At 43.0% G+C, this 17704-nt stretch overlaps 1 protein-coding gene across 1 annotated transcript in view; it reads right to left on the bottom strand.

Moving 5' to 3' along the window:
• The window catches only part of BPIFC (BPI fold containing family C), a gene marked incomplete at its 5' end in the record, with an annotated part of 40055 nt that overhangs the window by 15873 nt on the left and 6478 nt on the right, over window positions 1-17704 (bottom strand). The window contains 9 exons of the mRNA XM_011928658.1: window positions 1647-1714; window positions 2666-2836; window positions 4011-4064; window positions 5612-5788; window positions 7476-7567; window positions 12536-12596; window positions 15642-15705; window positions 15840-15995; window positions 17202-17330. Coding sequence (XP_011784048.1) covers window positions 1647-1714; window positions 2666-2836; window positions 4011-4064; window positions 5612-5788; window positions 7476-7567; window positions 12536-12596; window positions 15642-15705; window positions 15840-15995; window positions 17202-17330 — 972 coding nt within the window. The remainder of the gene's footprint in view (window positions 1-1646; window positions 1715-2665; window positions 2837-4010; window positions 4065-5611; window positions 5789-7475; window positions 7568-12535; window positions 12597-15641; window positions 15706-15839; window positions 15996-17201; window positions 17331-17704) is intronic.

Here is a 17704-nt window from a genome sequence, read left to right as displayed (position 1 = left end):
CTGGTCTTGAACTCCTGAATCCTCGTGATCTGCCTGCCTCATCCTCCCGAAATGCTGGGGTTACAGGCGTGAACCACCATACCTGGCCATCTTCCATGTTTCCAAAATAGTCTTCATAACTACCACGTTGACTTGTGATTGATTTACTCCCCCTCTGCTGGTTTCTCAGATCTTTTCTGACTCTGCTTACATCTGTTTCATTGCTTCCTTTTCTTCCTTGCATACATTTAGTCTGGGCCACCTGATCTTTCTGTAAATTCTCCCCCCAGGTAGTCTGATGGATGACTTCAACTTCCAGCTTTATAGGGCTGGGCTTTGCAGATGGTTCTGCCGAATGGCACTTCGTGTTCAGTGATCTACGTATGTGGCCCTGCACATGGCCTTTCACCGTGCATCACATGCATTTGACAGGCAGGCAGCCCATGGGGCAGATCTTGTTAAATTCTACGTTCTAGCAATGGGATCAGATGGTCTGAAGATACCTTAGGCATGATCCAGTTCCGCTTCCTTATTTACAAATAAGATAAAGATCTTTACAGGAAACTGAGGCTCAAGGAGGTTAACAGACTTGATCAGGGTCATAGATCCTGTAAGAACTGGAAACTTGGTTCTTTAACTCCCAAAGCTTTATGCTCTTTCCTCACTAGCATGCTCTATGAATTTGATAAAGAAGAACTGTAGTTTATATTGCCGTGCCATTAGAATGTACACTTCTATTACAGAAGTATATGTATATATTCTTTGTATGCTTATATAAAATTAATAAAAATAAAATATAGGAAATATGTTTTATATATTTATATAAAACATTTTATAAAATATATTGTTTTATATATAGTATATAAAATATGTTTATTAAATATGTAATATTTTATGTATTTAATTTATGTAGGTATATAAAATATATAATATAAAAGATATGAGAGAGAGATATATTTTTTGAGAGACAAGGTCTCATTCTATTGCTCGTGTTGGAGTGCAGCGGCATGATCATAGCTCAGTGTAATCTCTAACTCCTGGGCTCAAGCAATTCTCCCCCCGTCAGCTTCCTGAGCAGTTGGGATTACAGGGGTGTGCCACCATGCCTAGCTAATTTTTAAAAAAGCTTTCGTAGAGATGAGGTCTCACTTTGTTGCCCAGGCTGGTCTCAAACTCCTGGCCTCAAGTGATCCTCCCACTTTGGTCTCCCAAATTGCTGGGATTACAGGTAAGAGCCTGTAAGATGGCACCTGGCCATATTACAGAATTATATTTGTAATTATTTTGTTCCCTATTTTATTTTTATGTTACTGTAATGGAAAAAATAAAAGCTTGACAGTACAATTTTTAGTAAAGTATACACTTTAAAGTTATCTGGGCCATTACAGGAGAGGTGCTTAACTGACTCATGTTCACACGATGGTTAACTTCACTTTTTTTCTTTTTTTTTTTTTTGAGACAGAGTCTCACCGTCACCCAGGCTGGAATGTAATGGCACAATCTCGGCTCACTGCAACCTCTGCCTCCCGGCTTCAAGTGATTCTTCTTCCTCAGCCAGGTGAGTAGCTGGGATTACAGATCACTTGTTTTTTAATGGTCATTTTGTCTCTGGTCAGTTGACTCACTTATTACTAAGGAGTCCCAACAGTCAAATTGATTGATCTTACCTGTTCAGAGACAAGGAGCAGACCAGTCTTTGTCCCAAAATAACCAGGCCAACACTGGTACTAGCAACCTATAGACAATAAAAGCACTTATTATTAAGATGAGAGAGTGTCAATTTTGGCCACCAATATAATTTCCAATAGTTGAAACATTATAAGCCCAACTTTCCCTCTTAGTCTAAAGACATTGGAAATCTAAAAGACATTGGGAATAAATACCTCTGAAAATCCTGTCTTGTAAGTTAGGGAAGCTACCTGCAAAGACTTTTTGTTTGATGATCTCCTTTGATTTATTTTTTTCTCCTAATCTCTCTTCTCTATGTACGTGTGTGTGTGCGCCTATGTGCGTATGACATTTTTGTTAGGTTTATTATATCCTTCTATCAGATTGCATTTGGCCTTCATTTGCTGAAGTAAAAATGAATTCTACCTTGATTGACTTATTTAGATTTTAAAAAAAAAGAATTCCAGCTCTCCATGTAACTGAGGTAGGTGGTGGAAAGAGTGTGCATGAAGTAGAGACTGGAAAGAGATTTTACAATGTATGAGAGTGTGAGTGCTGGCCTCCCATCCTGCCACACATACCCTTCCCTCAGCTCCAACCTCACTGAGACAGGGTCTTACCCTGTTGCCCAGACTGGAGTGCAGTGGTGCAATCATAGCTCACTGTAGCCTCAAACTCCTGGGTTCAGAGCCACACTTCCACCTCAGCCTCCTGAGTAGCTAGGATGACAGGTGCACAACGCCACCACACCTGGCTAAACAATTGTTTTTTGTAGAGATGAGGTCTTGCTATTGTTGCCCAGGCTGGTCTCTAACTCCTGGCCTCAAGCAATCTTCCTGCTTCGGCCTCCCAAGACACTGGGATTATAGGCATGAGACATCGCGTCCAGCCTCCATCCTCACTCTTAATCAATGGAGCATCCCCACCCTCTTCGAACATTTCAAAGCTGCTGGCCAACAGTCCACAGCAGGAGCAGGATTGGCATCTACAGGCTGCTCCACTGTCTCCCCAGACTTACGAAGTCCATGGAAACGATGGTTTCAACTGTGGAGTTCTTGGGTTGGGTGAGCATCATGATGGAGGCAGGGATGTCCAGGGTGAAGTTGCCTGGTTGTAGATTGATCACAGGAGGCTCTGTGGCCATTATCCTCACCATGAAGGGCTGGGACAAGATGTAGATCTCTGCAATCTGCCCACATTCCAATAAAGAAATAAAGATTGTGAGACGTGAGTTGATGAAGGGAAATCACAAGGTTAGGATGGCCTGTGGTGACTAAATCTTACATCGTGCAGTTATAATAGAAAAACAGCTCTTTAATAATCATAATCACACACAAAAATCAAACGATGATAACAGTTGGCAGTTACTGAACATAATACTTGATACTACCCACTGTGCCAGGGGCTTTATGTATTACCACATTGAATCTTCAGAAAATCCCTATGAGGCAGATTCTATCAGCATCCCTGTTTCATAGTGGAGAATGTGAGTCTTACAGAGGTTAAACAATGTTCTCAAGGTTCTAGGGGAATAAGTGGTAGAATTGGGATTCAAATCTAGGTCTGGGCTGGGCACAGTGGCTCACACCTATAATCCTAGCACTTTGGAAAGCTGACACGCGTGGATCACTTGAGCCCTGGAGTTTGAGACCAGCCAGGGCAACATGGAGAAATCATGCCTCTACAAAAAATAGGAAAAATAGCTGGGCGTAGTGGCTTGTGCCTGTAGTCCCAGCTACTCAGGAGGCTGAGGTGGGAGGATCACTTGAGTCGGGGAGGTGGATATTGCAGTGAACCAAGATCATGCCACTACACTCCAACCTGGATGACAGAGCGAGACCCTGTCTCAAAAAACAAGCAAACAAAAACAAATCTAGGTCTATCTGACTCAAGATCCTTGCTCCAAAACCAGGATGCTACATGAACATCTCTTTGCCCTCAAGGGCAATTCCTAGCCCGTAGGTTCATTATGTTCAATACTTAGTGTGCTATGAAGGCACAATATTAACAGTTGCTTTACTACAGTTACAAGTGTTGGCACTAATCCTTCATTTAAGAATTGAATCCTTCATTTACACTAATAAATCCTTTATTTAAACTAATTATTTCAAGTGTGGTGGAATATTGTGGAAGGCACAGGTGATTTACTTTGTGAACTTACAATTATACTGTAACTTGTATGTTAATTGCACTTTAAACTGTACTGTTCAGTAAATATTCATGGACAGTTGATTAAGAGAAAAAACTCCCAATAATAGACAGAGGGACTTATCCAAAAAGGAATACATAGAACCCACAAGTCTTCCAGAAGTAATTGCAATGAAGCCAAATACACTATCAAGATTCAAACCCTGAGCACTTACCCGGGAGAGCACATTGCCAAGGCCTTGAGAGTTTTGAACAAAATGGTTGGAAATCTGGAAAATAAAGTCCATTATGTCACTGTTAAGATTTTACCTGGATTGTCTTTTCAGGGAAAATGTAGTGTTCCCTACAATTTTATGAATTGTGAAGCTGTTACACCATAAAATATTCAGTGTTTAAAGGCAACCTATCATTTTATAGCCCAATCATAGGGAATCCGAAGTTCAGAGAAGTAAAGTGACTTGCCCAAGGTCACACAGGAAGTTATATTTCTTTTAACTCTGGGAACAATACAGTCTATTGTTAATAACTGTAGAATATTTACACATGGATTATACACATATAGCACAAAACACTTTTATTTATATATATATTACAATCTATGTGTACATATTCTTTATATATATTACAATCTATCTGTGTGTACATATTCTTTATATGTATTACAATCTTCTTTATTTATATATATATTACAATCTATGTGTACATATTCTACAGTCATTAACAATAAGCCTTGTGTTATTGTCCTCACTTTTAGGGATTACTGAGATACCAGATGCTTAAGGAATTTACGTTCACAGATTTTCAAGTCTGCAGCTAGAAGTATCTAATTCTCAGCATCGTAAGGTAGCCACTGCTGCCATACTTACCATTCTGAACATAAGCTTTATATCTACTTGTATAATTAAGACATATAGAATGAGAAGATTCAAAAAGAGATGCTCAATAAAAGTTTTTGGTTGGCTGGCTAGAGAGAGTGCTGTCATTATAAAAGGGAGGTGCATGACAGAGAATCAATGAATATCTGTACTATTACTAATCATTGTAGATAAACCAGCTGTAATTACAACCAAGGTAACTCTTTATGTTAGCATAATACAGGAAATAATGATGATGATGATGAGCAACAGTTACATCGCACTTATTCTGTGTTGGGGATTGGTCTGGATACTTGACACGTATTTAAATCTTTTAATGCCCATATAAACTCTGTGAGTATGGAACTATTATTATCTGCCTTTTCCAGATGAGGAAATTCTGGCACATAGAAGTGATATAAATTGAAATTACCTCTAAGGTCACAGGCAATATGTGATGGAAAGGGGTCTTGGTATTATCTGAGATGAATCTAGTACAGTGGTGAGTGGTGAGGTATCATGAAAAAACAAATGCAGCAGAACTGGAAACTCGACAATTCCCCAGCGGATACAGGTCGAATATCCCTAATCTGAATATCTGAAATTCAAAGTGCCCCAAAATCCAACTATTAAATGCCGACATGATACACAAAGGAAATGCTTATTGGAGCATTTTAGATTTTGGATTTTCAGATTAGGGCTGCTCAGCCGGTAAGTATATATAATGCAAATATCGCAAAATCTGACAAAATCTGAAATCCAGAACACGTCTGGTCCCAAGTATTTTGGATAAGGGATGCTCAACCCATAACCATGTTCATTCCACAATTCCTTCATACGTTCACTGTCTTACTGAGAGTGATAACCCAGGAATCGAAATTATGGCATAAAAGTCCTATAACAGGATACTTATAAAAAGGCTGAATGGTAGTGACCGTTGACATCCTCAGTTAACTCCTCACCTCTTTGGTGGAGAGAGTGACATTGAAAGCCCCAGCTGTGAAATAAGCAAAGGACGCAGATTTAAAGAAATACTCGGCGATTCCAATGTAGAGCATGGAGTTGCTGCGTTCTGGGAGCACAACAGGAACTGGTGAGAAGGGCGGGTCGGCGAGGTTTTCCAGTGGGTAGAATACGCCCTGTGGGAAAACAGAGAGAAAGACCAGTGTATCAGGTGAAAACTCAAATTCTAAGAAGGCTAAGAAGGTGGACCCTCTGAAATAGAACAAGAATTCCAGAAGCTCGGGCCGGGCGCGGTAGCTCACGCCTATAATCCCAGCACTTTGGGAGGCTAAGGCAGGGGATCACTGGAGCAATGGACTTTGAATTGATTGAATGATTGTTTTTCCATGATCAGCCTGGGCAACATGGCAGGCCCTGTCTCTATAAAAAATACAAAAATTAGCCAGATGTGGTGGCATGTACCTGTAGTTCTAGCTACTCGGGAGGCTGAGAGAGGAGAATCCCTTGAACCAGGGAGGTTGAAGTTGCAGTGAACTGTGACTGCAGCACTGCACTCCAGCCTCAGCCTGGGTGGCAGAGGGGGACCTTGTCAAAAAAAAAAAAAAAAAGAAGAAGAAGAAGAAGAAGAAGAATCCTAGAAACTCAGTAATGCTGAAAAACTGTTAAGGCTTTCTGACTCCTTGACCAGTGACTATTTTTCAAAGCTCTTAGGATTCTTGGGCATATTTAGGTGTGTCTGTTCACCCCAGGGTGTAACCCAATGAGAACCCTTATTGGAACTTTTCTCAGACAAAGAAGGAGGTGCATTTAGCTGGAAGGACAACTCTGAGTAAAAGTCGTTCCTGAGGAGCTGTGAAATGGTGTCAAACACTTGACCTTCAAAATCTGTGTCTGCTGAGTACCTGGGGAATCACAGAAAGAAGGACCCAAGACTCCAAATTGTTTAAATCACTTTTGTGGCATTTCTAGCACTGCTTTCATTAGCTATAGGGCATTATTACAAAATATTTAATGAGTTGAAAGACTCTGGTGAGTGAAGTATGAGCCCATATGCTTTTTAAAAGACAATGATATTAGCTTTGGAGCAAAATGAAACATAAGCACAATGATCGTTTTTCCATGATCAGTGAACACTAATTCCACGTGCTTATGGCCCTGACAGAGGTCAGCAGCCCTCAGTTAAATCCACGAACCTGACACTTAGGAATGGAAGTGCCAACGTGTACCACCTACTGATGTGTTAAGTTCCAATAAATACAGATCGCTCTACTTGCTGCCTCCTAGCTTCAAACCTACTCCTACATGCAAAGACATATGATCCTTCTCCTGAAGAGGTCAGACATATGTTGTACAATACAATCATTTGCTTATCAACAAAATGTTCAAGAATCTTTTGAAAAGGTGTAAACATGAGGCAGTTGCTTGAAAGAAAATTAAATTATTCAAAGAGGATGTATATATATTTCCTTCTGTACAGAATCATTGTTTTTTGTTTTTGTTTTTGTTTATTTGAGACAGAGTCTCACTCTGTCACCCAGGCTGGAATGCAGTGGTAAGATCTCGGCTCACTGCAACCTCTGCCTTCCAGGTTCAAGGAATTCTCCCGCCTCAGCATCCCAAACAGCTGGGAATGCAGCTGTGTGTCACTATGCCTCGCTAATTGTTTGTGTTTTTAGTAGAGATGGGGTTTCACCATGTTGACCAGGCTGGTCTCAAACTCCTGGCCTCAAGTGATCCGCCTGCCTGGGTCTCCCAAAGTGCTGGGATTATAGTTGTGAGCCACCGCACCCGGTCCATAATCACTGTTTTCTAAATATTGGCTGTTGACAGCCAGGCTGAGGATTCTGATGATGATAAAGTTACCTTCAAGTTCAGGTCAAGGTAGTTCTCAGTAATTTCTGGAGAACTGATTAGGGAGTAATCCAACAGAGTGTAGTTGTCAATCTTGGTTAAAACTAAATAACCAACAAAGAAAAAAGAAAATCCATATTCATTAAAAGCATAGTATAATATATGAATGATGTCTATCTAGAACAATATAACTTTAAATTCTCTGTTTAAAAGATCAGTTCCTGCTTTTCATAAGGAATGCATGTTATCTTTTGAAAACCCAGAAAAGTAGATGAATCAAAAGAAGAAAGTGAACATTTTTTCCAAGTGAATTAATCTGAGAGAAGCATCACTAAAATTTGGGTGTGCAGTGGTCCCCCTTATCTGCAGGGCATATGTTCCAAGACCCCAGTGGATGCCTGAAAGTGTGGACAGTACCAACACCTACATACACTATGATAAAAGGAATGTGAATGTGAATGTGAATGTGAATGTGGTCTCTCTCTTTCTCTCTCTCAAATTCACATTGAGATATTGAATATTTTTAAACTGTGGTTGACCACGGGTAACTGAAACTGCAGAAGGCAAAACTGCAGATAAGGGAGGACTTCTGTATACCTTTTTAGGTATACACATATACAAACAAAAATGCATGTATAGCATTTTTTTTTTTTTTTTTTTTGAGATAGATTCTCACTCTATCACCCAGGCTGGAGTGCAGTGGTGTAATCTTGGCTCACTGCAACCTCTGCCTCCTGGGTTCAAGCAGTTTTCATGCCTCAGCCTTCCCAGTAGCTGGGATTACAGGTACCGGCCACTACACACAGCTAATTTTTGTGTTTTTAGTAGAGACAGGGTTTCACCATGTTGGCCAGGCTGGTTTCGAACTCCTGACCTCAAGTGATCCACCCACCTTGGCCTCCCAAAGTGCCAGGATTACAGGCGTGAGCCACTGTGCCCAGCCCTATATAAGTTATTTTTTAAAAAGGAAATTAGTACAAACACAAAACTCATACCAATATTTAGCCATATATATTGGGTTGGTATAATGAAAGACTTTTCAGTTTGATGTTATAAATTGCAGTTAGAACTTCATTTTTTTTTTTATGAGGAGTATGTATTATTGTTGTCATTAGAAATACTTTTAAAAACAGATTGTGTGAGAGAAAATAAAGTCCACTACATTGGAGAGGCCAAGGAAATTCTTAGGCACAGTGCTACTAATTCAAATAATTTTATGTATTATCATTTTCAGAATAAAGCAGAAGTCAAGAGGACCAGAGTACAGTGTTGAGTGAAGTTCTGGGTGAAGTTCCAGAAAGCACAGATTGGGCTGGGCATGGTGGCTCACACCTGTAATCCCAGCATTTTGGGAGGCTGAGGCGGGCAGATCACCTGAGGCTGGGAGTTTGACACCAGCCTGACTAACATGGAGAAACCCCATCTCTACTGAAAATACAAAATTAGCAATGTGTGGCGGCGCACGCCTGTAATCTCAGCTACTCGGGAGGCTGAGGCAGGAGAATCACTTGAACCCAGGAGGTGTTGCGGTGAGCTGAGATCACGCCATTGCACTCTAGCCTGGGTGACAAGAGTGAAACTCTGTCTAAAAAAAAAAAAAAAAATTAAAGCACAGATTTTACTGTCTGAAGCTAGTTGTATGTGCAGTGCAGTGATGCAGGGCTCAGGTTTCCCACTTGGCTTTGGAGAGCTGCTTTCCTGACCACTGACATGTGTTCTACAATATGAAGACCTACTCCCTGTTCTAGAAACAGTTACCTGAGCATCACGTCTTCTCTCTTCTTGCATGTCATAGATGGAGGTGAAAAGCAAGAAGAGATGAAGTGTCTTGCTAAGATAAAGGAACAATATTATCCTAAGCCACCATAGTTTTTAGTTTTTAGTTTTCACTTTTTTTGAGACAGTCTTGCTCTGTCACCCAGGCTGGGATGCAGTGGCACAATCTCAGCTCACTGCAGCCTCTATCTCTCAGGTTCAAGCGATTCTCTTGACTCAGCCACCCAAATAGCTGGCATTACAGGCCTGCACCACCACCTCTGGATAATTTTTGTATTTTTAGTAGAGACAGGGTTTCACCCTGTTGGCCAGGCTTGTCTTGAACTCCTGGCCTCAAGTGAGTCACTTGCCTCAGTTTCCTAAAGTGCTGGGATTACAGGTGTGGGCCACTGTGCCTGGCCATTGCCACAGTTTTTAAAATATTTTCAAGTCGTTACTCTGAAGCACAGCAATCATTTCACAGACAAGGTGAGTGAGGCTCAGAGGTAAAGGAACTTGCTCAAGGAAAGCTAGAACATGGCTACTTTTTTCCTCACTACATCTCATTTTCTTTCCCTACATCTCCAATCCATTCATTTTCTTTCATCCATCTGCATCCATTTATCAGTCTAATATATACATTTTTTGAGATAGGATCTCACTTTGTCACCTAGGCTGGAGTGCAGTGGCATGATCTTGGCTCACTGCAGCCTCAACCTCCTGGGCTCAAGTAATCCTCCTACCTTGGCCTCCCCATAGCTGGGACTACAGGCTCATGCCACCATGCCTGGCTGATTAAAAAAAAAAAAAATTACAGAAACAAAGTCTCACTATGTTGCCTAGGCAGGTCTTGAACTCCTGACCTCAGGCAATCCTCCTACCTTGGCCTCCCCATAGCTGGGACTACAGGCTCATGCCACCATGCCTGGTTGATTAAAAAAAAAAAAAATTACAGAAACAAAGTCTCACTATGTTGCCTAGGCAGGTCTTGAACTCCTGACCTCAGGCAATCCTCCCACCTTGGCCTCCCAAAGTGCTGGGATTACAGGAGTGAGCCACTTCGCCTGACCACAATCCAATGTTTCTTAACCTAATGGGCTGCATGCTGCGCCTGACACTGGGGGCACAGCAGTGAGTCAAACTTCCTGCACCCAAGGAACTCATAGTCTTGGGGAGGAGATATTATAATACAACACAGCAAGGACTGATCTAAACTGAGCTCCTCATGGTCCTGCTACAAACCTGCTCTTACGTTCTTTCCCATCTCAATAAATGTTAAATCCCTTCTTCCAATTTTCCAGTTGCTTAGAGTTTTACCCACCAAAGTCACCATTCACTCCTCTCGTGACCCACATTTGATCTGTTGGACAAATACCACTGTCTTGATCTTCGAGGTATATCCAAAATCCCAACATGCCTTACCATCTTCATCACGCCACCCTAGGCCAGCCACCATCATTACCTGTATGGGTCACCACACTCATCTCTTAAGTGATGAGTGTGGTGACTCATCTCTTAAGTCTCCTTGCTTTTGCCCTTGGCCCCGTTCCTTCCTGTCTATTTTTTTTTAGCACAGAAGCCAGACTGATCTCCTTAAACTGTAAGTTACGTCATGCCAGCCTTACTCTTCAAAGGCGTCCCATCTTAGATTAAGAGGTGGGCTTTGTAGTCCCTACACATCCCTGAATATCAAACCATCCCCTTTGCCCTTCTCTGGCCTCACTGCCTGCTCCCCCCCAACCCCCTGCTCCTAGTGTGTCCTTCTCACAGCCTCCCCAGCACACTTGAGATATTCAGCCTCAGGGCTTTTGTGCCTGCGGTTTCCTCAATCTGGAATCTTCATGTAGATTGAGCAGCAGCTCACTTTCTACTCCTTTTGGGTTTTTCTAGTAGTACCATCTGCTCAGTGGTGGTTTTCCTGGTCACTCTGTCTAGAATGGAAATTCCTCTCCAGCTCCTCCACTGCTCTATTTTTCTTCTTACCACTTATCACTGCCATAGCATAGATTTTACTTATTTATATTGCTTGCCGTCTGTCTCTTCCCACTAGGCCCATGACGGCAGGTATGCGTGTTGCCTAGGAATACCGTTGCATCCCCAGCAGCAAGAACGGTGCTCAGTCTGTTTCAGGTGCTCAGCGCGCCGTTGGTGAATGAATGGATGCAGTGCAGAGAGAGAGAGAGAGAGAGATGTCCAAAGTATCACGTGAGCACAGAGGAGGCATAACTTTATGGAGTGGGGACTGTCAAGGTTTCCTGGAAGAGGCTATGTCTGAGCTGGGTCTTAAATATAAAGAGGAGAGAACACAACATATAAAGAGAGGTAGAGAATGGAAAGGATTAAATCCTCCAGGGTTTAGCACAGTGCTGGCTAAGCTCTGCAGGTTTAGAAATGGGCACTCAATACATATCTGTTAAAGCAGCAGTCCCTAACCTTTTTGGCACCAAGGACCAGTTTAATGGAAGATGATTTTTCCATGGCCTGGGGTTGTGGGGGACGGTTTTGGGATGAAACTCTTCCACCTCAGATCATCAGGCATTAGATTCTTATAAGGCACATGCAACCTAGATCGCTTGCATGCACAGTCCACAATAGGGTTCGCACTCCTATGAGAATCTAATGCTGCTGCTGATCTGACAGGAGGCAGAGCTCAGGCAATAATGCTCAGTCCCTGCCCACTGCTCACCTCCTGCTGTGCGGTCCAGTTTCTAACCTGTCTATGGCCCAGGGATTGGGAACTCCCGTGTTAAAGGAATGAAAGGATGGAGGGGAGAGGAAGGTCTTCCAGGCAGAGAAAACAGCAAAAGCAAAGGCAAGGGGTGAGGAGGGCAGTGGAAACAGTTTGATTGCTGGGGCAGAGAAAGGTAAAGAGAAAGATGAAGTGGAGAGAGGAAAGTAGGAGATGGGGTGTGGTGAATCTTGTAGTCCATGCTAAGGTGCATGGACTTGATGCTCAGGGCAGCCACTGCAGGCTGAGAACCCCAGAATAACCTGGTCAAGATTAGTGTTAATCTCTCTGAAGAGAAGGGATGTAATGTCACTGCTTGGGTTAGTGCTTGTGAGGGTTTAATTCCTGAACCTACATCTCATCTCCCTGGAGCTGCCTCTTTTGCAGCAGTGAAGTTAGTTATTAGCCAAAGTGTGCATGCTCTATACACAAGGCATGCCCTCCCATGCACCTTCCTGGGGCTCTAATTTCCAGAATGTGAAGCAGGATGGAGAGCTCGAGCTATACAGCTTTGAAAAGCAAACCCAGACAGTACCAGCTTTTGAAGGTCGGAAGACAACCATCTGGAAAAGACAGTTCTAAGACTCACCCTCCAGTGTGCTGAGGTTGGCATTTAGCGCTTTGACTTCACTTGCAATAATGGGACAGAGCTGGCCACAAAGGAATAAAAAGAAAAAAAGCAAGTTATCATGTTGTACTGGAAACCCTTACTGATAGGCCTAGACCCTGCAAACAAAGGCCTCATGGTTAGCAGTCATTATCCCTTTGGTCATTGAGACTTTCTCTTAAATTTGTTGATGTCTATGGGCCTCGCTTTATGTAGATACAGGTGGTATGTCACTGAATGCCAGCTGAACTTTGTAGCAACTGGGACTATATCCAATCAGCCCTGTAAAGAGTGAGCCCTTGGCTTTTCTTTCTGTGACATGACAGGGCATGCGTCCCAGTCCGTGCTGTTACATCCGAGGAACCTGCTGCTGGAGCTTCTGTGTCTTTCCTGACTGCCAGGGGTGCCGCCAGCGTGCCATTTCCTCTAGGAGCAGCTGCCTGCCCTACCTGGAATGGTTAGAGCTGGAGCTTTTACCTTCCCCCGGGCTAGCTGGAGAGAACATTTTATCAGAGATCTACTTAGAGATCTATTTTGTTGCCATCTTTTTGGAATTTGAAAATTAGTCTTGAGTCAGATTAATATTTTTAAGAAGAGGCAGAGGTATCAGCACTGGTGTGCCTCTTGTGTGCTCACTGATGTGCTTGGCATAGTAGTTGCAGCACAGGCTTGGGTGCCTGGGGCCGAAGGTTAAATCCCTTGGCAAGTTACTTGTACTCTTTGACCTCAGTTTACACATCCTGCAACATTTGCATGGGGATGATAATTGTATCCACCTCATCACGTTGCTGTGAGTAGAAATGGAAGTAATCCATGTAAAACTGTCCAGCTCATAGTAAGCATTGAGTAAGTGTCAGCTGTTGTTGGTTTAACTCCATTTTACCTTCATTACAGCCTTAAGCGGGGGCATGACTGTCCCCCAATTACAGATGGGAAAACCAAAGCTTAGAGAGGTTAAGTGAGTTGCCAGGTGTTCCATAGCCAGGATTTGAACTCTGGTTTTACACAGCTAGACAGCTGTGGTCTCAGCATTCTTTTCTATCTTCCAGTGCCACAGAGAGAATCACAGAAGCATCTGTTATCTTTAAGCCATATATCAATTTCAGGCAAACTTAATTATTGGCTTCTGTGGCATAACTCATTCTTCACTGGCCTCCTGTCAGAGGCCAAAGAACCATGCCTTGTTTCAAACAGAGGAATGATCAAGTTTGGGGTCCTTGAGAATGACAGTGCACTTTGCCAGGGACTCTCTAATGTGCACATTCATTGGCACTCAGCCTCTGTCAGGGAAGGATGGAGAAGGACCATAAGGCTTCAGAGTCCTGGACAGCTGTACCACCTCCTGGGATGAGCTGCTGGATGCTTCTGAGTGTTGATTTCCTTACTGACTTTCATTAAGCACCTAATGTCTGTCAAGCACTGAGCTGAGCACTAGAGAGATGGAGGTGGCCACACACTGTCTTTGTCCCTTCTTTTCCAGAAGAGTCTTCCTTCTTTTCTAGTCCTTGTCATCCCTGTCCTTATCTCCCCTAAAATAGCGATAAAGGTTTCAGGGAAGGTGTGGTCAGTATTGGAAAGAGAGTGCATAGCCAATTCCATCTTTCCCTTCTTCAGACACTGACTTCTGAGCCTGGAACACTTGTAGCTTTGGAAGGGATCTTAATTTATTCTATTTTCTTTTTTTTTTTTTTTTTTTTTTGAGACGGAGTCTTGCTCTATCGCCAAGGCTGGAGTGCAGTGGCCAGATCTCAGCTCACTGCAAGCTTCGCCTCCCGGGTTCACGCCATTCTCCTGCCTCAGCCTCCCGAGTAGCTGGGACTACAGGCGCCCGCCACCTCGCCCGGCTAGTTTTTTGTATTTTTTAGTAGACACGGGGTTTCACTGTGTTAGCCAGGATGGTCTCGATCTCCTGACCTCGTGATCCACCCGTCTCGGCCTCCCAAAGTGCTGGGATTACAGGCTTGAGCCACCGCGCCTGGCCTCTATTTTCTTAACTTATTCCTATTGTATTTCCTGGAAATGCCTTTTCTTATCCTTCATTCCTTACATATACAAATCCTACCTATTATCTTAAGATCTACTTCAAATTTTGTATCCTCTAAAAATTATCTCCCGGGACACTTCCGGGTCCTATTTCTTTAAAATTTTCCATTTCACTGAAGCTGTCCTGTTCAATCTAATGATCATGTAACTGTGTACTAAGTTCAAGGACTCAGTTAGTTATTGTTTCACAAGCCTGAGTTTGTGTTTTTGAATAGACAAGTGTATCCCTCTTTCCTATTCCCAACAGACCCTAGTCCATGGTAGCTGGGCATGCAATAATAGGTACATAATAAGTAAATTCTTGTTGGTTGTTTGCCCACCCTATGGTAAGAAATTTGAGAGATGTGCTGTTGTTTTCTTTATCTCTGCATCCCAAGCACCTACCACAATATTTGGCACATAGTAGGGATTTGAGAAACTGTTATTAAGTTGCAAAGGATACTTAATGTGTGTGAAAGTGCCTTGGATAGTGCCTAGCACACAGTAGGTGCTCAATAAAGGTTTCTTGATTAAGAATTAAAGGATTGGCTGGGTGTGGTGCCTCACGCCTGTAATCCCAGCACTTTGGGAGGCCGAGGCGGGCAGATCACGAGGTCAGGAGATCGAGACCATCCTGGCTAACATGGTGAAACCCCATCTCTACTAAAAATACAAAAAAAAAAAAAAATTAGCTGGGCATGGTGGCAGGCGCCTGTAGTCCCAGTTACTCAGGAGGCTAAGCCAGGAGAATGGCGTGAACCCAGGAGGCGGAGCTTGCAGTGAGCCGAGATCACGCCACTGCACTCCAGCCTGGGAGACTGGGCATGGTGGCAGGCGCCTGTAGTCCCAGTTACTCAGGAGGCTAAGCCAGGAGAATGGCGTGAACCCAGGAGGCGGAGCTTGCAGTGAGCTGAGATCACGCCACTGCACTCCAGCCTGGGAGACAGAGCAATACTGTCTCAAAATAATAATAATAATAATAATAATAATAATGATAATAATGAAAGGATGATAGAACTGCTACTAATGGCATTTTACTGTGGCTGCCTAACCTCTAAAGACTCACCATTTCATTTAAGTTCTTTAAAATGGGTTTCTCCATGGGCTCAGCAAAGGAGTTATACAGAACACTGAGGAAAAAATGAAAACAAACAAAAAAGAGGTTACTCAGAGACCATAATCAGCCATTTATAAACCTTCCCTAGGCGATGCCTGAGTATCCAGCCTCTGACTAGCCACTGCCCAACCGAGGGCTCTCACTCACCTGAGTTCTCCGGAAAATGAGACATGGGCATGGCTCACTTGGGCATAGCAATCTTGGAGCCTCAGTGTAGGATGACCAAAGTCATTTCGGGTTAGGATGATGATACCGGTAAAGTAGACTCCAGAGAGAAACAGATCAGCTCCTCCTGTGTCTTGGCTGTTTAGAGAAAAAATGGAAGGTTATCCAAGCCTGAGTCAGGCACAGAGATGGATCTTGTTTCTCTGATTATCCAGATGCTGGGTAGCTCCTGGACTGCAGTGACTTTGTCGTGTTCACCTCTGACTTCCTTGCACCTACAACAGGTAGGAGCAGAGTGGGTGCTGATTGAATATTCACAGAACAGACGAAGTACTGAATATGTGAAAGCTAACAGCTATGGGGATATTCTAATGATTTCACCCTGAGTGCTCTGGCCCTGGCAGTGATTGAGCTTGTATTGAGCACCCTTCATATACAATGTTTGTTTGGGGAGAGAAAAGCAAGGGTAAGACTGGCAACACTTTATTCAGGAGGGGCACAGATGAGAAAGGGAGGCTTAGATGTAGTCTGTGAACTCCTTGAGGGAGTGCATTGTGTGTTACTCATTTCTGTGTCCCCAAGACTTAGCATGTGGCCTGACACAGAGTAAGTACTCAATATATGGTTGACGAGTCATTGAATAAATAAATGAATACATGAATCTATGTTGCTGTGGGGAACGTGTCATTTCTCTACAATCTGCAAGACTGGAGTTCTTGAGATGGGGGTAAATGGGACATAGTAGGCACTCAATAAATGGTTGTTGACTGACTTAGTGGATGAAAGAATGTGTTTTCCTGTGGCACCAACCAAGGCAGACCTAAACATTACGCCCAGAACAGTGGTTTACACATCGTAACTGGCCTGTAAAAGTACTTTGAATCTGATTTCTTCCTTCTATACGAAGGTGCAAAGGCCCTTCCACTTGGACTTGGGCTTAAGCTGACTACCAACCTTCAACCTCTGTGTGAGGGAGAAAGGCTCCACTTCCCATCAGTTACTCCTGCAGATGGGGAAGTGTGTTGAATGGCAGACTCAAGATCATGCAGTGATTTGTGGGTGATCTAAAAGGTTGAGCATGCATCTGTTTCTCTAGTTCTTAGAGAATCTTAAATGATGTTTGATCATACGCTGTACCTTTAAGGGAAGAATGTTTTTCACCCCGAGCCCCTAGCAGGGATTTCCTAATTTAAGCCTCACCTGGAAAAAAAAAATTCTTTTGAGAAAGATTGTTAATAGTGAGGGAAATAAGTCTACTGCCAAAAACATTGGTGAATTTCTACATTTTCCATTTTTGCTCACATTCCCCCAGAACAGCTGTAGACATCTCAGTGGAATACTCACAAAAGTGGAGACTCGAACTCCCAGTCTGTGCTGATGTTGGCAGTGCCGTGGTTGGTTAGCGCTTTGATTCCCACCCCAGGCACAAAAGCCAGTGAGGTATTTGGAAATGAAAAGGCCTTGATTTTTATACTGTAAAACCAGAAACAGAAGTTAGGGCAACTCTTCCAGCTTATCTTTTCAATCAAGCAAACTTGGGAACACAGTTGCAGAACTCTTACCAGTGAGGCCATTGTGAATTCCTACAGAGAAAAGAACCTCCTGTCTGCAGGGCTGTCTCTGGGAACTGCCTCCTAATTCTCCTCAAACTCTTACCAGGAAGTCCCTTGAATCCAGTTGATGAGGGAAATGAGCAAGTTTAGAAATATATATATATATATGTAATTTTTCTTCTCTCTTTTTTTTTTTTTAAGATAGGTCTCATTTGTCACCCTGGTTGGAGTCCAGTGGTGTGATCATAACTCACTGCAACCTCAAACTCCTGGGCTCGGGTAATCCTCCTGCCT

This window comes from Colobus angolensis, unplaced genomic scaffold (assembly GCF_000951035.1).
Source record: "Colobus angolensis palliatus isolate OR3802 unplaced genomic scaffold, Cang.pa_1.0 Scaffold789, whole genome shotgun sequence".
NCBI classification, from domain to species: Eukaryota; Metazoa; Chordata; class Mammalia; order Primates; family Cercopithecidae; genus Colobus; species Colobus angolensis.
This window is presented reverse-complemented; position numbering and strand designations above follow the sequence as displayed.